The sequence below is a fragment of the Hemitrygon akajei genome, chromosome 8, assembly GCF_048418815.1.
Source record: "Hemitrygon akajei chromosome 8, sHemAka1.3, whole genome shotgun sequence".
NCBI classification, from domain to species: domain Eukaryota; kingdom Metazoa; phylum Chordata; class Chondrichthyes; order Myliobatiformes; family Dasyatidae; genus Hemitrygon; species Hemitrygon akajei.
Genome location: NC_133131.1, coordinates 21,336,704 through 21,361,354, shown reverse-complemented (window position 1 = coordinate 21,361,354; position 24,651 = coordinate 21,336,704). Strand labels below are relative to the sequence as shown.

At 39.5% G+C, this 24,651-nt stretch overlaps 1 protein-coding gene across 13 annotated transcripts in view; it reads right to left on the bottom strand.

Moving 5' to 3' along the window:
• The window catches only part of myo18ab (myosin XVIIIA b), a 218,052-nt gene extending 196,102 nt beyond the window's left edge, over nt 1–21,950 (bottom strand). For 6 of the 13 annotated variants that reach the window (XM_073053423.1, XM_073053424.1, XM_073053414.1 and 3 more), the window contains exons 1-2: nt 21,795–21,950; nt 7,219–8,368 (exon numbers count right to left, since the gene is read on the bottom strand). In XM_073053423.1, coding sequence (XP_072909524.1) covers nt 7,219–8,226 — 1,008 coding nt within the window. In that variant the 5' untranslated portion in view covers nt 8,227–8,368; nt 21,795–21,950. Of the gene's footprint in view, nt 1–7,218; nt 8,369–21,372; nt 21,721–21,794 lie in introns of those variants that run through there. The other 7 variants (XM_073053426.1, XM_073053427.1, XM_073053419.1 and 4 more) reach the window with 2 other exon arrangements.
• Nucleotides 21,951–24,651: the final 2,701 nt, after the last annotated feature.

Here is a 24,651-nt window from a genome sequence, read left to right as displayed (position 1 = left end):
GAAAAAAAAAGCAACCGATCAAACAGTCTATCAGCTCCATTCAATCTGTCCAGGAATGAAGAGTAACAAAAACCAACTCAGAAACTTAATTGTGTTTCTATACTTGGGACTTTTAATGCACATCTGACCACAAATGCTCTAGGAAGGGTCTTCTATATAAATATAATGTTTTGTTAATGGCCTAGATTTTGTAAGAGGAATGATAATAGAGCTACTATTATTTTCCCATTTTTGCTGATTAGATTACAAAGGTGCAAAATTATTGACAATCAAGTTGAGAACTGGTGCTCTGCAAGCTATGCCGTTTTAATACAAATTCAATGCACTATAAGATACAGAGAATACTGCTCTTGGAAATGAGATCCAAATGTTTATGTATCATACTAATCTATATAACTACTTAGAAAGTCAATTTTACTGTATGTATAGAGATTTTAATTTCCTTGCATGATAGTTTTGGAATAGAGCATAGTAAATATTTTAACATCTATTTTGCTTAAGTCTACATGCTTGAACCTTATTAAAAGTTATTGGAAATTGCTACCTGGTCTTCAGTGGATGAGTCAAAGTCAGAAAACAAAGATATAGGCCAATTGGCCAGACACGTCCATTCTGGTGGAGATTCCCAGTTATACCAATTCCATTTTCCATACATCTCTATTCCTTACCAATCCAAATGCTTTTTAAATCATAGTGATTCTATGTGCCTCTTCCACCTACTCTGGCAGCTTGTTCCAAATACCCACCATCCTCCGTGGGTAAAATTTGCATTTCAGATCTTTAAACCAATATCGTCAAGTTTTAGACTACCCTACTCTTGGGGAAAGGCTGACTATCTACCCTTTCTCTACCCCTCATAACTTCTTGAAGCTCCATAAAAGCAACACCTCAGGCTCCTACACTCTAGTGAGAGCAACCATAGTCTAACGAATGTCTCTTTATAGGCATTCCATTCTAGGCAATATCCTGGTAGATCTCCGAAGGAATGATGGGTTGCTCAGCAGCCTGATTATATTACAGATCACTGCAAAATGGTAGGGGAGGCACAGTAACACAGCGGTTAGCGTAATTTCCACCTCTGTAAGGAATTTGTACATTCTCCCTTTGACCGCTTGGGTTTCCTCCAGGTGTTCCAGTTTCCTCCCACATCCCAAAAATATAGAAGTTAGTAGGTTAGTTGGTCACACTGGGTGGCGTGGACTCACTGGACCATATGAACCTGTAACTGTGCTGCATCTCTAAATAAATAAATTACAGCTGCTGTGCACCAGAGCTCCTATTGAATTAATGTAATAAGCATTAGAAGAGAAAAAGTTCTTACTCACAAATTCACAAAAAGTGAAAAAATCTGAGTTCACTAACAAATAACAAAAACGTCTTCAGAGCAGCAGTAGTCGACAGCAAAGTGGATTTATAAAGTTTTGATACAAATGAAACTGTGAAGACTTTTAGTCAAATTTTATTTCTTGTAAATAAAATACAGACTTCCATGTCATCTGTTATGATCTGGGATAAAAGGCACCTTCAAATATAATTAAGACTGGCAGAATTTATGATGGTGAAAGTCAATTCTGTCTCATACAAAGAAATAGTTTTTGATCATCATTGTTTCTTTATATCTTTGTTTTACATTATAAATTAAGTCATTGGCTCAGTTTTTTGCATTTAGTCATTTGCAGTTACAAGTTCTGTGCTACATTAAGTAACTGCCTTAGTGATAGTATTTTTGTGTAATACAGTTCATAATTTATTAGAAATAATTCAGTTATTGAGAATAGGAAAGCATACAAAGTGTTCTATAAATTGTTTTTGACTGTTACAAAGCATTTCTAGATGCATTTGAAAGTTTAGGAATATTGTGTCACTCCTAAGAACAGTGTTAAACAAACCAAATGATCAAAAGGTTTAGAATATTAAAAATATCATGAAGTGTAATAATGAATACAATCTTCTCAAAAATTATGTAATGTGCTCAGCTTTTTGCCATAGAGTTTGAAATAGAACATTGTTCACACTTAATAATTTTTAATACATTTTTCCAGAATTTAAAGCACTACTGCCAAGATGGAAAATAAACCAAAGCTATACAGAAACTTCTAAAATAACTGTTAAGTAACTCAAAGTATTGCAAGAATTTTCAACTTCCTGTGTAGTGCATCTCACATCGCTACAATCAAGAATTCAAGCTTTACTTAGAGGAGGCTCCAAATTATTTCCTGATAACCCAGTGACAGCATAATATTTTATGAATACAAAGCCTTGTTTCTGGTCAATATTATATGCATGAATATTTTGTAACTATAATTTTGACAACAAAGTAACTTCTCCAAGTAGAATGTGTAAAACCACCTGTCGTAAGTAAGAATTCCAAAATTTCCAGCGAGGGAAAGATCTTTCCAAAACAAATATGCAACTGCACTTCGGGTGGAATGGAAGTTCCCCCACAGAATTATATAAAGAGGACATCAAAAAATGAGTTAATTCCTACTTCATCTACATAATTGTATGTTTATTTGTTATAAACCGCTCTGAGATAGTTAGTAAACAAGTGCAGTTTGAAAAACAACTCTGGCAAAACATCTCCAAAAGTACAAGTAATAGTCTGTTGTTTTGTAATCAAATTTAGAGCTTCTGCAGTCAAAAGGTACTGCATAATGCTGACCAACACACAGTGTGGTGTGACTTATGGAAACCATTTTTGAAATTCAAAATTCTACAGAAGCATCTGCTAGAAATACAACCATACAAAATGTCCCTTTAACCACAGGAATTAAATGGCATCAGCACTCACATATTTTCAAAAGATTCGGTTCTGCCATACTACTTACTCAGAGCAGGAAGGAGAAAAAAGTGTAACAAATTTAAGAGAACACAGATTGGTGAAAAGGCAAAACAGAAGGTTTAACACAAATGTATGAAGCAACTCATTTTGATAGGAATAATGAAAAGCAATATCTAATTTTAAAGATGATACTGGTAGTAGAGATCTGTATATACTCAAATTCTTGAAGACGGTAAGACTAGTACAAGTTTGAATCCATGATTTAATAAACAGATTGCACTAGATTTTAGGCGGAGTATCAAGGGATTACAGAGCGAGCAGATTTACTGGAATAGTACCAGAAATATAAAACTATCTAAAGTCAAGACTGTTCTTCTTTAAACAGTTAATGGAGATGCTTAAAATCAAATAAATATTGTTAAAATAAATGAGAAACCATTTCTGGCCACAAAGGTTCAAAGCCATCAGGGACCTTATTAAATTAATCGGCCAAGAGTTAGAGACAAGGGGAGATTTTTGTTTTTAATGCCAGGAATTTCAGTTTGGAATATACTCTCCCGAAGGATGATGAAACTGACTTGAAAGCATACCAGATAAATAATTTCAAACAATCATCACACTTCAATAATCACCCTATTCATCTTTCTGATGTACAAAACACCAGATTTAAATACATATTTATATTTAAATACATTTAATATATAAATATTAAAAATATATTTATATTTAATTTCAGGAGCTTGAAGGCACACTCTCAGTGATTCAGGAATAGCTTCTTCCCCTCTACCATCTGATTTCTAAATGGACATTGAGCCCATGAACACTACCTCAAACTTTTTTTTTTAAGTTTGGTTTTTTTTGCATTATTATTTTAACTTAACTATTAAGATATATATAAATATATTTTTTACAGTAATTCAGGATTATATTTATTGTTGATTGCATTGTACTGCTTCTGTAAAGTTAACAAATTTCATGACATATGCCAGTGATATTGAACACGATTCTGATTTTTACAGCAACACACACAAAATGCTGGTGGAACACAGCAGGCCAGGCAGCATCTATAGGAAGAAGCACTGTCAACATTTCAGGCTGAGACCCTTCGTCAGGACTAACTGAAAGAAAAGATAGTAAGAGATTTGAAAGTAGGAGGGGAGGGGGAAATCGGAAATGATAGGAGAAGACAGGACGGGGTGGGGTGAAGCTAAGAGCTGGAAAGGTGATTGGCAAAAGGGATACAGAGCTGGAGAAGGGAGAGGATCATGGGACGGGAGGCCTAGAGAGAAAGAAAGGGGGACGGGGGAGCACCAGAGGGAGATGGAGAACAGGCAAAGAGTGATGGGCAGAGAGAGGAAAAAAAAAGGGAGGGGGGGAAATAAATAAATCAGGGATGCCTCCAACCTGATGGCATGAACATTGATTTCTCTAACTTCCGTTAATGCCCCTCCTCCCCTTCTTACCCCATCCCTGATTTATTTATTTTCCCCCCTCCTTTTTTTTTCTCTCTGCCCATCACTCTTCGCCTGTTCTCCATCTCCCTCTGGTGCTTCCTTCCCCCCCCCTTCTTTCTCCCTAAGCCTCCCGTCTCATGATCCTCTCCCTTCTCCAGCTCTGTATCCCTTTTGTCAATCACCTTTCCAGCTCTTAGCTTCACCCCACCCCGTCCTGTCTTCTCCTAAATTTCAGATTTCCCCCTCCTACTTTCAAATCTCTTACTATCTTTTCTTTCAGTTAGTCCTGACAAAGTGTCTCCGCCCGAAACGTCAACAGTGCTTCTCCCTATAGATGCTGCCTGGCCTGCTACGTTCCACCAGCATTTTGAGTGTGTTGCTTGAATTTCCAGCATCTGCAGGTTTCCTCGTGTCTGATTTTTATAGACTAGGTAATCCATACATTTATGTTCTGTTGTTTTTGATTATATTGTTACAATGTGGATAAATGTAGTAGATCCACAAGGGAAGCTATTGCCTTTGAGAGGCATATAAAAAAAGCACGTGGAAAGAAACCAGACATCCTCCCAATTTAATTAATTGAAAAAAAAGATATACTAATTGGTACAAAATTTAAATCAATGTAATTAATCAGGCCATAAGAAAAATATTGAACACATGTTCCTTCATGTTAAAATTTAGATATCATACCATTTCATCATTATTCCTTCAAGTTGTGCAAAACACTTTAAACAGATTGACTTTCCTCACGTAACCTAGAAGTTACATTCAAAACACTCACATTCACACTTCCAGTTGGTCACAAATCAAGTTGTGGAATCATGTTCAAACTGTTATTCTCATAGGATGTGTAAATATATATTCTAAACTTGAAAAAACATCACTGCACAGGAGATAGCCAGGCAGCTCATAAAGTTTACTCCAGCTCTATGCAGGGAAACTTTGTCCATTCCATTATCCTGCTCTATTCCTGAACCACAAGAATTAATTTTGCTTGAGGTCTGTTCAGTTTCTTTTGAAATCATTGATCCCCTGTGCTTCCACCATCCTCATATGATACAAGCTCTAAGTAATTATTATTCTAAGCAAAAACATTCTTCCTGAAACCTAGATAATTTCATCCTTGTGAAATTACCTGACGGGAATAACATTTTTTTTTTAATCTAACCCAATCTTAACATTATATATCCCCACCTTATACTCTTCAGCTTACTTAGCTCCAAGGGGAATTCTGACCACCACGTAGCTAATATCCCTCAATGCTAGAAGTATTCTGGTAAATCACCTCAGGAATATCTGAACAGACTATTACCAGAACTTGGTGCAATAATCCAATCATGGCCTAAACAGAGCTTTATAGAGGATCATCATATCTTCTCTGCTTTTGTATTCAATACTTCTATAAAGCTCAAAATCCCATATCCTCTGCGAACTATTCTCACTTTGCCACCAGTGAAGATCCATCGACATGTACTAGAAGATTTTCATGTTCCTAGCCACGCCATTAAGTTTCTTTTGCCTCTGCCCATTATTCTGGCATATTTGATAGGGCATGTTTAAAAGCATGCAATTGGAAACATCGGTCATGTTTAAAGTGTTACTTCCATGTTTAAAATAGCTTTTAATAAAAAATTTATTACATTAAAATGTAAAAGTTAATTGAATACAGAAGAATGAATCTTCCTTGATCCAACTGAAAATCTGATTATTATTTTAAATCATTAGATCTAGAAGAATGAAACTGGGGGGTCAAGCAAGCTTCATAAATGGAAGTTTGGACAGATAAATTGCTATCAGAGAATGAGGAAATTCAGTCAGGTACTCAACACTTATAACCCCAATCTATCAATCTTTCAAATCACCTGTCTAAGCAAACACAAAATTCAGACAAAATTCTTGCATCCACAAGAGCAAAAGTATTTCAATTTTTAAAACATGGTTTGGCCTTAAATGGATTCCAGAAAAGCACAAAGCTCAACACTTTGATAAGTTGTTTAGGTTTCTGCTCTGAATTTTAATACCAGTTTTTAAGTCAGTGGAATTGCAGAAAGTACAAGAATGGGTAGAACTAAAAGCACTTTGTTGTATTTTTCAAGGGATCAACAGATGAATGTGAAATGCCAAGGAAATTCAGGTGTTGGATAACAACTTATGCAAAATACTTTACTAGAGTTTCCCCCGTTTTTTTTAATGCTACTATTTACCTCAAGTACAAGCATCACTAGATATACTACGGTAATCCAGATGAACAAGAAATTGCGTCCCTTGGCCCATTTTTACACTATGCCAAATTTTATTTACCACTTTAATTAAGTGAAAAGGTATACTCAGCCTCAGGTAAAACAAGGTACCTGTTCACTACTGCACATTTTGCTTGATTGTCCAAGACCAGTATCAAATTTTTATTTAAAGCATCCAAAGCAAATAAATCTTTCAACATGACAATATCATGATAGGTAATGAAATTTTGAGGACGGCAACACAATGGTACAACAAAATTAAATATAAAATGCTACTTATAATTAATTTGCAAAAAATTGCTGATTTTTCTTAAATCTTGTGTTATTCAGTTATGTTAATAAGAAATGGCTAGTTGAAAAATAAGTAAAATTTCTAAATATTCTGTGAAACTCTCCAGAGATAATTGAAATGCAAGTATCTTTTACTGTTTATGTCACTAATTATAACAAGAAAAAAAAAGGGGAAATTGAGCATGTTGTTATGAATCTAACAAATTTAGGAGCAATATCCTTTCATAATGTGCACACATGCAACAGTTCAAGATCCAAACTAAAGAAAATAATTCAAATTCGATAATCCCACAGCATGTGAAAATTTAAAATAAAAATTGTGCTTCAGTTATCAAATCAAAATGCAGCTAACAACTGATAAAAAAGTAAAAATCTATCCAGAGTTTTGGACAATAGTTCCAAAGTCAAACAATCGACAAAAGCAAGACTTACATTTTCTCTTAGTACTTACACTAAAAGCATCTCGACGAATTCCTTTATGGTTTCTCAGCCAAGATCGACTGAGTTCATTCAATTCAGGGATTGGCTGGACTTTCAATCTCACGGTGTCTCCAGACTGACGAATCATTTCAACTATCTCATCCCGTGACTTATTTTCAACATTTTTACTGTTAATTTCAACTAGTCTGTCACCAGGCACCAGACCCAATGCTAGATCTTTAGTACCAGCGCCAGGCTCTGCAAAATGAACCATCCTGCGGTACACTTGTCCATCAGGTCCTCTGTCCAGCATGGTTGTTCTCCGCAAAGAAAAACCAAAGTCTCCTGTATTTCTCCTCTGCAATACAAGTTCTCTCGGTTCTATAGGCAAAGGTGGCATTACAGGTGGTAACCTCAAATCAGCTGCAAAACGTTTATCCACAACTTCTGGTATTTGAATATCAGGGCTTTCCATCAATGTATTTGATGAATTTCTTGGCATTTCTTCCAGATACTCAAGAAGAAGGTTTTCATTTCTCATTTCAACTTGTGGTGAGGGAGTTGCCGAGGTTTCCGATGGAGTTGATATTTCTGATGTTGTCTCTTCTCGATTCTTTTGTGAAAAAGAGAATCTTTTCACTAACTGGACTGAATTCTGTTTAGCAAGAGAGCCAAATAAAGCAGCTCGCTGAAGTACTGATCCTTTCAAACTACTGTCATCGATTTTGAGGTCATCACTGGAACTGGCAGTACTTAACTGCTCAGAATCAAAAACCATGCTTCCTCGATTACTAACAGTGTCTGAATCAATATCAGTAAGATTGAGATCTGAACTGCTGGCTACTTTTATTGGGATAGGAGCTGATATTTCCAGTTTGGTTTTTGACTCACGCTTTGAAGATCGATTCAAATTAAAAAGTCCTCTACGAAGACCAACTTCCTCAAGGCTTTTCAATTCTGATGCTGACATTTTCTCCCGCTTTTCCTTCTTTTCTTTCCTGTCCTTTTTATCTTTGTCTTTTTTAATTAAGTTAAACATTTTAAAAGTTTTAATTTTGGGTGCCTTTTGTTAAATAATAAAGAAGAATGAATAAAGAGTGAATCTTTTAAATGGTCCAGCTGAATTCAAAGAGAGTAACTTTTCTTCATAATCTGGTGTGACGAGTTAGAGTGTTGTGTATCTGAAATGACATCAAAACTATAGTTACAATCGAAATACAAATATCAAACAGTATAATCGTAATATTCATTTTCCCAGACTGACATATGTTAATTATTTGAAAATATCTTTGGCAATCCATATAATCAATTATGGATTGTATAAATAATAAAATGCCCATTTAATATGCATTAACTTCCTAAAAAACAAATTTGGTGTACAGATTAATAAAAGCAGAACTGCGTTGCCCATCCTAAACAGTTCTTAGTTAACACCTAGTCTGCACTGAGATAGACCATTCCCAAGCAGGGTACTGTTAGAAATGGCTGGTGCCCATGATAATGGAAGAAATGAATAAACTGAACTATTCCTAAATCTTGATGGAAACAGTGTTTTTATGATTCTTCACCAAAGAGTAACAAGCCTGAGGATTGGCAAAGAATTAGAAAGCAAAAACAAATGATGTCATTATTGACACAAATAGATGACAAGAAAATTGACAAGAAATATAAAGATCAAATAAATTACCAAAGTACATATTTGTCACCATATACAGCCCTGAGATTCATTATTTTGTGAGCATACACAGCAAATCGAAAAAACAATGGAAGACCACACCCAATAGGACAGACAACAAATTTGCATATGACAACTAAGTGTGCAAATATAAAAGAAAAAAATAAATTAGCAATAACTTTCAAGAACATGAGATGAAGAGTCTTTGAGAATTAGTCCATAGGTTGTGAGAACAGTTCAGTGATGGGGAGAGTGAAGTTGAGTGAGGTTATCCCCACTGGTTCAAGAGCCTGATGGTTGAGGAGTATTAACTGTTTCTGAACCTGGTGATGTGGGTCTTACAGTTGGTTCCTGTACAACCAACCTGATATTTTCCTGATGACAACAGTGAGAAGAGAGCATGTCCTGCGTGGTGGGAATCCCTGATGATGGATGTTCCTTTCCTGTGACAGCATTTCATATAGATGTGCTCAATGGTGGAGAGGGCTTTACCCATGATGGATTGGGCCATATCCACTACTTCTTACAGGATTTTATGTTGTAAAGAAATTAAAGCAATCAAAACCAGAGAAATCTGGTTTCAAAACCAGAGGCTAAAGAAGTGAATATTTTGGTGATGACCTTCTAAAATTTCATAAATTTTGGAACAGTTTTAACAGATTGGAAGACATTCAAATATTACACAACTATTTAGAAAATAAAAGAATACAACAGCAAAACTGGCCTAGCATTAGATGTTCACAAAACTTTAGCCCCCCCCCCCTTAAATATACAGCTTCTGCTTTAAAATTCATTCCCAATCCTTAGTGTTATAAATTTGAAAAATTAAAGTTAACATGGTCTTCTAAAAGATAAACGAGTTTCCTGGCAGATGCGATTAGCAAGTTGGAATAGCGGTGACCAGTAGGTGTTTTACATCAGAGTTTTTTTTTAAGTATTTCTTAAGGGACCATAATTGGTTCATGGGTTGTGGGCTGAAGGGAGAGTACATAAACATACAATACAAATACTTTATTGTCACCAAACAACTGATACTAGAGCGTACAATCATCACAGTGATATTTGTTTCTGCGCTTCGCGCTCCCTGAAGTACAAATCGAAGTAAATATAATAAAAATTTAAATTATAAGTCATAATTAGAAAATAGGAAAGGGAAAGTACGGTAGTGCAAGTCAAATCCAGATATTTAGAAGGTACGGCCCAGATCCAGGTCAGGATCTGTTCAGCAGTCTTATCACAGTCGGAAAGAAGCTGTTCCCAAATCTGGCCATACGTATCTTCATGCTCCTGAACCTTCTCCCGGAGAGAAGTGGGACAAAAAGTGTGTTGGCTGGGTGGGACTTATCCTTGATTATCCTGGCAGCACTGATCCGACAGCGTGTGGTATAAACTGAGTCCAAGGATGGAAAATAGGTTTATGTGATGTGCTGGGCTAGGTTCACGATCTTCTGCAGCTTCTTCTGGTCTTGGACAGGACAACTTCCATACCAGGTTGTGACACACCCTAGAAGAATGCTTTCTACGGTGCACCTATAAAAATTAGTGAGGGTTTTAGGGGACAGGCCAAATTTCTTCAGCTTTCTCAAGAAGTAAAGGCGCTGGTGGGCCTTCTTGGCAGTGGACTCTGCTTGGTTAGACCAAGTCAGGTCATTTGTGATATTCACCCCAAGGAACTTAAAAGCTTTTGACCTGTTCCACCTGTGCATCATCGATGTAGATGGGGTCCTGCGGTCCGCTACTCCTTCTGAAGTCAACAACCAATTCCTTCATCTTGCTGACGTTGAGGGATAGGTTATTGTCTTCGCACCATGCCACCAAGTTCTTAATTTCCTCTCTGTACTCAGACTCATCATTACCCAAGATGTGGCCTACAATTGTGGTGTCATCAACAAACTTATATATTGAGTTCGATGGAAACTTGGCTACACAATCATGGGTGTACAGTGAGTACAGCAGGGGGCTGAGTACACAGCCTTGTGGGGCACCGGTGCTCAGAGTGATTGTAGAGGAGAGCTTGTCCCTATCTTTACAGCCTGTGTCCTGTCTGTGAGGAAGTTGAAGATCCAGCTGCAGATCTGTGTGCTAAGACCCAGGTTCCGGAGCTTAGGAATCAGTTTATTTAGTATGGGTGGACGATCAGTTATAGGACAATAAATAGATATATAGTTCAAGCTCACGGCTTGTTTCTAGTGAAATGTCTGTTGCAGGAATCACTGCTAGCTCCTCAGCTACTTCACTATCAGCTTTACTATCACTGATATGGGTTATGAAATTTGTTGTTTTATGGCAATATCATTCAAGGCATAAAAGATCACACTACGTTAAAATGAGAAATAAAATAAATACATTAGTGCAAGAGAGGACTAGTGAGGTGGTGCTCATGCAACATTCAGAAATCTAATGGGAAAGATGTTAAAATTGTTGGATGTGCAACTTCAGGCTCCTGTACCTCCTGCCTGATGGCAGGAATGAGAAAAGGATCCAGATGGTGAAGTCCATAATGATGGATGTCACCTTCTTGAAGCACCAACTTTTGAAGATTTCTGTAATGATGGGGAAGCTTGTATCTATCCTGATGGTGATGCCCTAGTCCAGTGGTCCCCAACCTCCGGGCCGCAGAACATACAGGGGAGCAGCGGTAGCCGGCGAGCACCCAGCACATCTTTAAGAAAAAAGCCGAAATAAACAAGCTAATTAATTAGGTGCCACCTGGCACGTAAATGTCAGCCCAGATCAGAGGCGATGCTTGTTTATTTTGGCTTTTTTCTTAAAGATGTGCTGGGTGCGCTCTGGCTACCGCTGCACCCCTGCATGCTTCGCGGTCCGGTATCGGTCCACGGCCCAGAGGTTGGGTACCACTTGCCTAGACTACAACCTTCTGCAGTTTTTTTTTTGAACCTGTACATTGGAGTCTCCATACCAGGTGGTCAAGCAGCCAGTCAGAATAGCACATCTGTAGAAACTTCCTTAAGATTTTGGTGATGGCGCCGATGAACCATGGCGGCGTGCTGTGGGCTGCGGACAATACATCTAAATATAGTTTTAAACATACCTCTTTTGAATTACTCTCACTGCAATCTGCAGCATGTAATTTCCCTCTAAGCAATGTACTCTTAAATCAACTTAATGATCTACAGATTTCACGATTGTCTGAAGTTTTCAATGGCACCTTTAAACGGACAAAAGTTCACTGCCACAACCATAAGTGGGACAAGAAGGGGGACCCCAAGCCAGGTTGTAACAGGGTTCACTCCACCCAACACCTTGTGAGCAAAGTGCCATCACTAGAGTACAAAGTTGGGGACCTGAGGGCAAGATTGCTTTTTCGAGGGAAATGAGGGACTGTTGCATTCTATATCTGAGCAAGAGTTGGCCATCTCCCAGCATGCCAGATACAGCGATAAAACAGAAGGCTTCTTGATTTTCTGTATGGACCGAATTGCTGATTCGGAAAAGACAAAAGGTAGAGGTGTGTATTTCATGATAAACTCTCAGTGACAATTTTGTCAAACTCATGTTCCCCCAAACCTGAATGGTCAAATGCCCTCTACTCTATTTACCTCAGGAGTTCTCCTCCATAATCCTGACTGAAGTTTGCACACTACCACCAGCCGACTATAATCAAGCACTTGAGATACTACATGATGCTGTCTCCAAACAAGAAACAGTCCATCCCAACACATTTCTAATTGTAGTCAGGTACTTCAACCAAGTGTGTTTGAAGAAAACACTACCAATTACCAGCAGCATATAACCTGTAGCACCAGAGGTCCCAAAACACTAGACCACTGTTATACTAAGATGAGGAATGCCTACCATTCCATGCCCAGGCCGCATATTGGTAAATTGGATTGCTTACTTTCTCCTACCTGCTTACAAGCAGAGGCTAAAGAGTAAAGTTCCAAAGATCAGGACAACAAAGAGATGGTCAAGGGAGGTAGATAGATAGATAGATACTTTATTCATCCCTATGGGGAAATTCAACATTTTTTCCAATGTCCCATACACTTGTTTTAGCAAAACTAATTACATAAATTACTCAGTAAAAATATGCTATGCATCTAAATCACTCTCTCAAAAAGCATTAATAATAGCTTTTAAAAAGTTCTTAAGTAGTTTACTTAGATACATTAAATACAATCAACCCCGGCACTTTAACATATCTTACTCCTGGCGGTTGAATTGTAAAGCCTAATGGCATTGGGGAGTATTGACCTCTTCATCCTGTCTGAGGAGCATTGCATCAATAGCAACCTGTCGCTGAAACTGCTTCTCTGTCTCTGGATGGTGCTATGTAGAGGATGTTCAGGGTTTTCCATAATTGACCGTAGCCTACTCAGCGCCCTTCGCTCAGCTACCGATGTTATACTCTCCAGTACTTTGCCCACGACAGAGCCCGCCTTCCTTACCAGCTTATTAAGACATGAGGCGTCCCTCTTCTTAATGCTGCCTCCCCAACACGCCACCACAAAGAAGAGGGCGCTCTCCACAACTGACCTATAGAACATCTTCAGCATCTCACTACAGACATTGAATGACGCCAACCTTCTAAGGAAGTACAGTCGACTCTGTGCCTTCCTGCACAAGGCATCTGTGTTGGCAGTCCAGTCTAGCTTCTCGTCTAACTGTACTCCCAGATACTTGTAGGTCTTAACCTGCTCCACACATTCTCCATTAATGATCACTGGCTCCATATGAGGCCTAGGTCTCCTAAAGTCCACCACCATCTCCTTGGTCTTGGTGATATTGAGACGCAGGTAGTTTGAGTTGCACCATATCACAAAGTCCTGTATCAGTTTCCTATACTCCTCCTCCTGTCCATTCCTGACACACCCCACTATGGCCGTGTCGTCAGCGAACTTCTGCACATGGCAGGACTCCGAGTTATATTGGAAGTCTGATGTGTACAGGGTGAACAGGACCGGAGAGAGCACGGTCCCCTGCAGCGCTCCTGTGCTGCTGACCACCGTGTCAGACCTACAGTCTCCCAACCGCACATACTGAGGTCTCTCTGTCAAGTAGTCCACTATCCAATCCACCATGTGAGAGTCTACTCCCATCTCCGTTAGTTTGTGCCTTAAGATCTTGGGCTGGATGGTGTTAAAGGCACTAGAGAAGTCCAGGAATGTAATCCTCACAGCACCACTGACCCCATCTAGGTGAGAGAGGGATTTGTGCAGCAAATACGTGATAGCATCCTCCACTCCCACCTTCGCCTTATACGCAAACTGAAGAGGATCCCGGGCGTGCCTGGTTTGTGGCCTCAGATTCTGTATTATCAGCCGCTCCATGGTCTTCATCACGTGCGACGTCAAGGCAACAGGTCTGAAGTCATTCAACTCCTTTGGTTGTGGTTTCTTCGGTACCGGGACAATACAGGATGTTTTCCACTGTCTGGGTACTCTTCTCTGCTCCAGGCTCATGTTGAAGATGCGCTGTAGTGGTTCTCCCAGCTCAGTCGCACAGGCCCTCAGTAATCGTGGGGAAACTCCATCCGGTCCCGCCGCCTTGCTGGTACAGATCTTCCTCAGTTGACCTTCCACCTGTGCAGCCGTAATCCTGGGCGTGGGCAAGGTCTCCTGTGAGTGGCTATTTTCCTGTGAGGGAAGTAAGCCTGGTGTGGAGTTCTGCGGTGAGGATGAGATTGTGCTGTCGAACCTATTGAAGAAGTTGTTCAGCTGGTTCGCTTTCTCCACATCTCCACTTATGTTTGCCCCCCGCTTTGCACCGCATCCGGTGATGATCTTCATCCCATCCCACACCTCCTTCATGCTTTTTTTCTGCAGCTTTTGTTCTAGAATGGTAGAGGAATGGTTACAGGATTGCTTCGATACAGTGGACTGAGCCACGTTCAAGGACTCATAAGTGGATCTGGATGACTACACCATGGTTGCAATGGACTTCATTATAAAGTTGTAGACGAGTGTGTCCCCACAAAACCATTCAGTCTTCCCCAATCCGAAGCCCTGGATGAACCATGAGATCTGTAATCTGCTGAGAGCCAAATCAGCGGCATTCAGATCTGGTGACCAAGAAAGTTACAAGAGGTCCAGGTACAATCTCCAGATAGCCATGTCTTGGGTGATGTGGCAATTCCGGACTAAACTTGAATCAACAAAGTATGCTCAACAGCATGGCACAGCTTGAATACTGTCACCTCTTATAAAGTTAAATCAAGCAACATAGGTGACAGCAGGGCCTCACTTCCAGGTGAGTTCAATGCTTTCTCGGGCTTGTTTTGGAGGAACCATAACGAACTCCCAATGCCCCCAATAATCCTGTGATTTCAGTCTCTGGCGCCAACATGTGAGAGCTTATAGGAGGATGAACCCATGAAAACATCTGCCCCAGACAGGGTACCAGGCCAAATGCCAAAGACCTGTGCTGATCAACTGGTTGAAGTGTTCACTGAGAACTTCAACCTCTTGCTTCAGCAATCTGAGGTACCCACCTGCTTCAAGCAGGCTCCATTATACCAGTGCCTAAGAACGACACGGTGACCTGCCTCAATGATTATCATCCACAGTAATGGAGTGTTTTGAGAGTTTGATGATGAAACTTATGAACTCCTGCCTGAGAAGCGACCTAGATCTGTTCCAATTTGCCTACTAGGGCAACAGGTTCATAGCAGATTGCCATCTCATTAGCACTTCATACAACCCTGGAACATCTGGACAGCAAAGATATACACATTAGGATGTACTTTATCAACTACAGCTCAGCACTGAATACCATTATCCCCTGAAAACTAATCAATAAGCTCCTAGACCTCGGCCTCAATACATCCTTGTGGCCTAGTCTATCACAGGTAAAGCCCTCCCCACCATTGAAAACATCTAGATGAAACACTATAACAGAAAAACAACATCCATCATCAGCGACCCCCACCATCCAGGATATGCTCTCTTCTCGCTGCTACTATCGGGAAGAAGATTCAGTTGCCTCAGGACTCACACTATCAGGTTCAGGAACAGTTACTACCTCTCAACCAACAGGCTCTTGAACCAAAGGGGATAACTTCATTCAACTTCACTAGCCCCATCATTAAAATGCTCCCACAACCAATGGACTCACTTTCAAGGACTCTTCATCTTATGTTCTCAATACTTATTGCTTATTACTATTTCATTCTTTTTGTATTTGCACAGTTTATTGTCTTTTGCACACTGGTTGAACGGCCACATTGGTGCAGTCTTTCATTGATTCTGTTCTGGTTATTATTCTACGGATTTATTGAGTATGCTCATGAGAAAATGAATTTCATGGTTTTATATAGTGATATACATGTACTTTTGACAATAAATTTTCCTTGAATTTTGACATACCAAATCTCCTCAATATCCCAATGAAGTAGAGCCACTGGTGTGCCTTCTTCATAATTATATCAGGATGTTGGGCCCAAGATAAACCCTCTGAGATGTGGACACCCAGGAACTTGAAGCTGCTCACTCTTTCCATTGCTGATCCCTCAATGAGGACTGTCTTATGTGTTCTTTCAACTACCCCTTCCTGAAGTCTACCATCAATTCCTTAGTCTTAGTGACATTGAGTGTAAGGTTGTTGTTGTGGCAACACTAACTAACTAATCAACTAACTAATCAACCAACTAATCTATCTCACTCTTCGTCATGTTCTGAAATTCTGCCAACAACAGTGTCATTGGCAAATTTATAGATGGTGTTTCAGCTGTGCCTAGCCACACAGCCACGAGGGTAGAGAGAATAGAAAAATCCTGATGAAGGGTCTCAGCCCAAAACATTGACTGCTTATTCCCTTCCATAGATGCTGATTCATTTGCTGAGTTCCTCCAGCACCTTGCGTGTTGCTCAAGATTTCCAGTATCTGCATAATCTGTAGTGTCCTGCTGCGCTAGTTCATATGATACAAAAAAAAACATCATATACAATAATTAATTAGGAAGGTATTTAATATGTTACCCTTTACTGTAAGCTAACAGGAATCTGAGGGCCAGGAAGAAGTGGTGAGATTGTCCAGTTTTGGTAACAGTTCATTGGGAACAATGCCTGCATTTCTCATGTCTATACACATTTGCTCTGGAGTCACTGCTGCATTGATTCAATTAATTAATTCCTAAAAATAAATTCCTAAGAATAATGCAATGTCATAAAGACATCTGAGGTTCAATGAAAGTTCACAAGAGGCAAAAGGGAGCATCTCTGATTATGAGACAAGATTAGAAAAACCAGGGTTTTTTCATCCAGGGAAAGGTGCAATACAGATCACCCCAGATGCATACAAAATTACTTAAAAAGGAGAAAGGAAATAGACAATCAGGAAATATAAATCACAGTACAGACAAACCAATAAAGAGAAAATATAATACATATCAGAAAATTCTTCATTAAAGGATTAATGCATTTACAGTAGCAGGGTGATTCTGATATATTAGCATTGTTTGTGATTAATCAAATAGGCCAAAACACTGATTCAGATCACCATGCATCCAGGAAATTTAAATTAAGATAATTAACCTATTAATTTAAGAAAACCCTAATACAATAAAACTCTGAAAATCTGCCACCATATCGTTTGCTTGGTGGGTAGCACAGGACTAAAGTGATTAGCGTAACATTACTAAAGCACCAGCGATTTGGGTTCAAAAGTTTATTATCATTGACATACAACATGCCATAAAATTTGTTGTTTTGCGAAAGCAATATAGTAGGTAAAAAAAATATTTCAAGTTACAATTAGAAGAGCAATAGTGAGGTAGTGTTCATGGACCATTCATAAATTTGATGGTAGAGGGGAAAATGCCTAAATCATTAAGTGTACATTGTTCCCAAGACCATGTGGGTTTCCTCTGAGTGCTCCAGTTTCCTCCCACATTCCAAAGACACACATGCTGACTTCCTCCAGCACATTCTTGGACTCGGTTGACTGTTGATACAAATGATGTATTTCATGTAATTTTCAATATATTAATGTGTATTTGACAAATCAAGCTCATCTTTAATCCTCAAATAATCTTTCTATTTTCCACATTCAGTTTAAATTTACCTGTTCATGTATTATGCCACTGTGGAATATACTATAAGTGAATTGAAAGTAGGTTGGAATATTAATCTGGCATCAAAGTCCCTGAGTTACCAAGTTATTGGAGTTTTTCTGCACCAAGAACCGTTAACCACTTCCTGAAATGGGGCGAAGAGGGACCAACTATGGGTCGACAACAAATGCTGACTATGGCAATAACATCCACAATACTAAATAGTTGAATCAAAATATGCCTAGTGAGCTTCCTCTATCCTGTAAACAACATAACTGGGTGGATGAAAGCCAGCTCAGAAGGGTACTTCTCCCTTTCTGTAAATAAGGTACTGCATAACAAAATTTTAAAATATGCTCTTGTCAGCCTTCATTTTGATTACAGCATTTGTAAAAGGGTTAATAAATAGCAATTGAGATGCATCAGCAAATCCAAAAATATTATAAGTCATCAGCCTACCAGCTCCTAAGCCAGCATCATATATTGTTATTGACAAAACAAAACGAAGCAGACTGGTAATTTTTTTCCTAAATCAAGATCTCTGGTAGAAATATTATTTTATCCTGATATCCAGATGATGCAGTGTTCATTAAACAGGCAGCATAAAATTTTAATTTGTCTATATTTGACCTATTTTCATATTGTTTATTTTTGATACTTGGCTTAATCAATCTATTATCTCTGATCGTCATCCAGAAACAAATGAAACCTTTCACAATAAATGTATAAATTCCAAACATAAATGTTACTTTAACAAGATGCAAATGGTACCAATCCACACATCACAAAAGATGCAGATTTCTGTAATTTTAGATTTCATGTCTTTCAGCAATTAAGAGCTGAAAGGCATAATTAATTGACCTACAATTTATAAAACAAGTAGGAAGTCTTATAATGTTAGTATTATACACTAGGGAAACTATCGCATTGTAAAGTTGTGCACAGCTAGAAAGAACATAAAGCAATTTGCAGTGAAGTTACCAAACAAAAAACATTCTCTTGAGACTAATTCTGCACTAAATGGCAGCAATTCATCATACAACTTAATAAAATAGAAGTAAAACAAATTCTCATTTTAACTATCTCCTGCCTTTATTAGAGAACTAAAATCCCTGTAGCCATCTTGCACAGGTAATGCATGACTTCCAACATTAACCCTGAAAAATTCAAAAGATCCACAACAGCTAAGTCACATATCAAAATTTTTTGCAAGTTTCAGGTTCATACAATTTACATTATAGCTGCAGCCTAACTGGAATGAGAGATACAGTTTGCTTCACACTGAAAGCTTAATGCTTACCCACTTTATGCAACAGCATTACATTAGTGGCAATTTTATACTAATTTTGCACCACAATGAGCTACGACATATTTAGTTTCACAGATGCCCAGTAAAAACAAATATTATCTGTGATAGCACGTTATTTAGGTTCATTTAGGTTTCTGCCATTATGCACGCTATATCAGTTTCATGGGGAAATTATCCCATTGTAACATTGTGCACAGTTCCCTTAATCTTGGACAATCCACAATCAGATCGGCAATATTCAATTTAGGCAACAAGAAAGCATTCTAAGTAACTGAAGCTACGGGGTCTTAATGTATATTAATCATTTTCACAATATATGGTGAAGATTCAGAAGTCAGTATGTTTAAATGAGTGACTTCAGTAAACAGCTTACCAGATTTCAAAAAAGTGACTGCCTGTTCATAAATGTTCTAAATTAAAGCAATTCAACACTTATGTACAGTAAAATCCCATGAAAAGCAGAAACCATCATGACCCCCACTAAATCTTGAAAGAATACTATATAGATAAACTTCTTGCTCTTCAATTAGCACAATGGAATCTGGCTATTTGAAGATATGAAGATGACCCAAGCCCTTATGGCTTCCAAAAGTAACAATAATGGAATATTCCTTCACTGCTGTGGTTTAAATAAAGAGCATAATTCCAAAGGACATCTACATTTTCTAACTAAAGGAGATTATCAACCTAACCAGACTACCATAAATTATAGGCTACGTTATCTCAAACCACAAACATCCTCATGAATACCGTGACTCGACTTCTAGCTCCTTAAAATCGCTCATTTAATTTAGAAACTATAATGACTGCACTCTGGTACCCTTTAGCTTTAACACAAAAATATAGTCTTGATTGTTTACTTCTCCATTCCGACCTCAAATCAGAAAGATGTACAAGAGTCCAAATAATTCAGCTGCGAACCTTACCTTCTCCATAGTACATGGAATATAACTATGCTATGCCATCACATCATACTCAAGTCCTTTCTTTAATTAGGATAATAAAATAGAACTATTTAACCAGCAAACACAAGGAAATCTGCAGATGCTGGAAATTCAAACAACACACACAAAATGCTGCTGGAACACAGCAGGCTAGGTAGCATCTATAAGGAGAAGCACTGTCGACGTTTCGGGCCGAGACCCTATTTAACCAGGACTGTTTAACATTAAGGCAAAAGAAAACAAACTTAAAATTCTATAAACATAAATAATTAATTATAGCAAAAGCTCTTGAAAACTTGCTGCGTTGTAACCAGTACTTAAATTACTAATATATTTTACTAAAGCGGGTCCAAATATAAATTTTCTTAGCAAGACAGATGCCCCAATTATCTGCAACTTAATTATTGATAGACTATGAAGAACAAGAGACCACAACAATCTGGAAATCTGCTCCCAGTAAGAGTGCTGTATGAAAAAAATAAAGTCATCCCCATTTCTCATTAAAATGAAATGTCACTTCGGCTATTTATTTTGATGTTTTATAATTGTGAAATGTGTTTAGCTTATTAAAAGTATTTTTTTTAAGATTTAGAATCTCAAAATTATGATTTTTAACAAATGAGAACTCTTGTACTCACTGCAAGTGAATCAAAGTGCACTGCTAAATATTGTAAAATAATTTTGACATTACAGCTTCTTTTTCACTTATAGCAATGACATCTGTATCTTCTGCATTATTGGAAACTGATGAATATTAAAGTTTAATCTGCTAACATAACAGCTAATATTATCTGTTCTGTCCGCAGGTTAAACTTTATTAGTTTCCTTATCAATGCAAGTACTTGTGAGGTACTGCAATTATTTAAATAATTCTCATATGCCTTTCCATGCTAGTATTACACCTAATCAGTAAATAGATGAAAATGATATAATGGGTTATTTAGCTACAATGTGTCAAGAACAAAATAAATAAACTCTGAGTTTATGTACTATCGGTTTGTCAAAAATATAGAAAGATGCTACTGAAGTTTGCCCAAGACAATGCTAACACCAAGGTTTAATCTAGGTTTTCGATTTCCGCAAAGAAAATAATAAAATATTAAAACACTTCGTCGTCAGTAAAAGTTGCCAAGAATTATTGCAACATTTCAATTTGCGAAAGATTTGGCGTTCCAAAAATTGCTGTAACAAGGTGAGTCGGACTGCGTGGAGCGTTACTTTAAAGGGCAAGTCCTGCTTACACCTACCTTGTGAAATTCACATTCCCAGCTGTAAGGTAGGCCAGAGCGGTAGGTACCGAGCTTGGCCTACAGTACAAAATCAGCGATACATTCCCGAAACAATAGAGGGTAGGGGACGGAAAATAAAACCTCGGCGCAGAAGAAAGCCCTCTGGGTTAAAGCTCGTCCGTTCACTCAGACGGTGCTTCAATTTCCTTTCTGGAGATGGATCTCAGCTTCATCAGTGTCTGTCTCCTTTTCTTTTCCCCTCCTCCTGGAAATGCCTAGCGTTCGCTTCCCGAAGACACCAACTTCCCTCCTTCCCCACACACACACAAAAGATAAAACACAGGCTGAAGAAAGCCACAATGAAGAATGAGATCGGCAGGCTGTTGGTTATCTTAAGCTTTAAAATAAAGCGATGGGGGGGGGGGGGTGAAGGTACTCACCCACAGGAGCAGTGGCGGAGGCGGCAGCGGCGGCGCGCATTATTTGTGGGAGTCGCTCCACGGCCGTTGACAGCCCGCGCTCCGGCTCCCTCCCGCGCCGCGGTCGCGCGCCGCGGTTAAAATGGCGCTGCGCGCCTGTGCTCGCGCCAGGTGCTGCGAGGGCAGACGAGAGGGGAGGAGCGCGCACCAGTCAGTGCACACGCAGCAGCCCGGCGAGCGTCCGCCGGTGTGCGCCTCCTCCTCCGAGGCTGTCAGTTCGCTTTCGGGCGATTGGCCCGTGGCCGACGGAGGCGCAGAAATGCGCTTCTAATTGCTGCAACGACAAGGAAAACAATACGTGCCGAGGAATGATTTGGAAATGATCAGCTGAGCCTTGCTTTACACTTCCATTTGCCACAGAACTGCCAATTGGCACTCTCAGCCCAGAGGTTCAAACGCGACGACCGCAGCATCAAGACACACTCAAGGTTGGGAATGTCATTTCATGGCACGTCCCTCGGAGGCGATGCGTTTATGTGCAGAAGTTCCTCAAAGGGAAAAACTTCAACATTACAACTAGACTTAGATTAATTTGCATTTTCCACAAAGAAATTTGACAATCCACTGGAGTAATATTTGGCAAGTCATTTATTTTACTAAATCTGGGCCGTTAAATACATTTAGTATTTGACAGTGAAATAAAAGCAGGGATGCGCCATTCAGTCCCTCACACATTCTGGATGATCATGGTAACTTCTGCCATCTCCAACAGGATCCTACCACTAAGCACACCATTCCCTCCTCCATCTTCTCCCTACCCCTCGTCCCCAGCTCCCTATGTAACTCCATTGTCTGCTCGTCTCTCCCCATTGATTTCCCTCCTGGTATCTATCTCTGCAGGTGTGACAAGTGCCGCACCTGCCCCTACACCTCCTTCTACACTGCCACCTGGGACTCCAAAATTCTGTTGAGGTCATCTACCTACCATATCCAGTGCTCCCAGTGCAGCCTTCCCTACATTGGTGAGACCGGAAGCATATTGGGGGACCACTTCATCGAGCACCTTCGTTCTATCCACCACAAATGGCATGATCTCCCAGTGGCTACTCTTCAATTTGATTTCCCATTCCCATTTTAACATGTCTGTCCATAGCCTCCTCTACTGCGAGGATGAGCCCAAACTCAGGCTGAAGGATCTATCACTCCATAGATGCAGCCTGACCAGCTGAGTTCCTCCAGCATTTTGTGTGTGTTGTTTCAGGCTGAAAGAGCAACATCTCATGTTTCATCTGGGTAACCTCTAGCCTGAGTGGTCGTTCCTCCCCCACACTCACCCCCCTCCCCATTTTCCATTCCTCATTCTATTTACCCCCTCTCACCTCTTCTTCGACTTACCTGCCTATCACCTCTCTCTGGTTCCCCTCCTCTGTCCCTTTCTTCCATGGTCCAGAAACAGAATCAAGTTTATTATCACTGGCATTTTTTTTTAATTATTCATTTATGGGGTGTGGGTATCGCCAGCTAAACCAACATATATTCCCCTTCCCTAGTTGCCCTTGAGAAGGTGTTGATGAGCTGTCTTCTTGAACCACTGCAGTCCCTGAGGTACACCCACAGTGCTGTTAGGGAGGTAATTCCATGACTTTGACCCAGCGACAATGAAGGAACAACAATATGTTTACAAGTCAGGGTGGTGAGTGACTTGGAGTGGGATTTCCAAGTGGTGGTGTTCCCAAAAATCTGCTATTCTCATGGTCATGGGTCTGGTAGGTGCTACCTTAGAAACTTTGGTGTGTTGTTGCAGTACATCTTCTAGATAATACAGACTGCGGCAACTGTTCATCGATGGTGAAGGGATTGGATGCTTGTGGAAGGGGTACCAATCAAGTGGGCTACCTTGTCCTGGATGGTGTCAAGCTTCTTGAGTGTTGATGGAGCTGCACTCATCCAGGCGAATAGTGAGTATTCCATTACACTCCTGACCTGAACCTTGTAGATGGTGGACAGGCTTTGGTCATGAAATTTGTTGTTCTGAGCCAGAAGTACAATGCAATGCATATAATATACAGTACTACAAATTATGATAAGACATTTGAAATATATAAATACATACACTGTCTTCTTCTTCTTCAGCCCTTTACCTCTTCCACCTATCCCCTCCCAACTTCTTACTTCACCCCTCCCCCAAACACCCACCTTCCCCCTCACCTGATCTCACCTATCACTCACCTATCAGCTTGTACTCCTTCCCCTTCACCACCTTCTTATTTGAGGTTCTGCCCCTTTCTTTCCAGTGCTGATGAAGGGTCTCGGCTTGACACATCAACTGTTTATTCCCTTTCAGAGATGCTACCTGATTTGCTGAGTTCCTGCAGTATTTGTGTGTCGATCAGAATAAAGGGATGTCCCTTTAAAACAGAGAACAGGAGGAATTACTTCAGCCAAAGGGCGGTGACTCTGTGGAATTTATTGCCACAGAGAGATGTGGAGGCCAAGTCATTGGGTGTATTTAAGGCGGTGATTGATAGGGTCTTGATAGGAAAATGGGTTAAGGGTTAAGGGGAGAAGGCAGGAGAATGGGGTTTTTTTAAATCAGTAATAATTCAATGGCAGAGCAAACTCGATAAGCCGAAGAACCTAATTCTGCTCTTGTATCTTATGATAAATCAATAATACAAATTGTAAGCAACAGGAGCTTGAGCATCAATATCTCCATGCCCACTCCCTCAGCCCCAGCTGGTCACAGATTCCCAACCAGAAAAAGATACATTTTTTCTTGCCCTCTGTTCTCTGTCTCATAAGTATTCCTCAATCTGCATTCTACATTTATTTTATACCCCTTGTGTTGCACCTCATGCTTGGTACTAAACATCAAGTT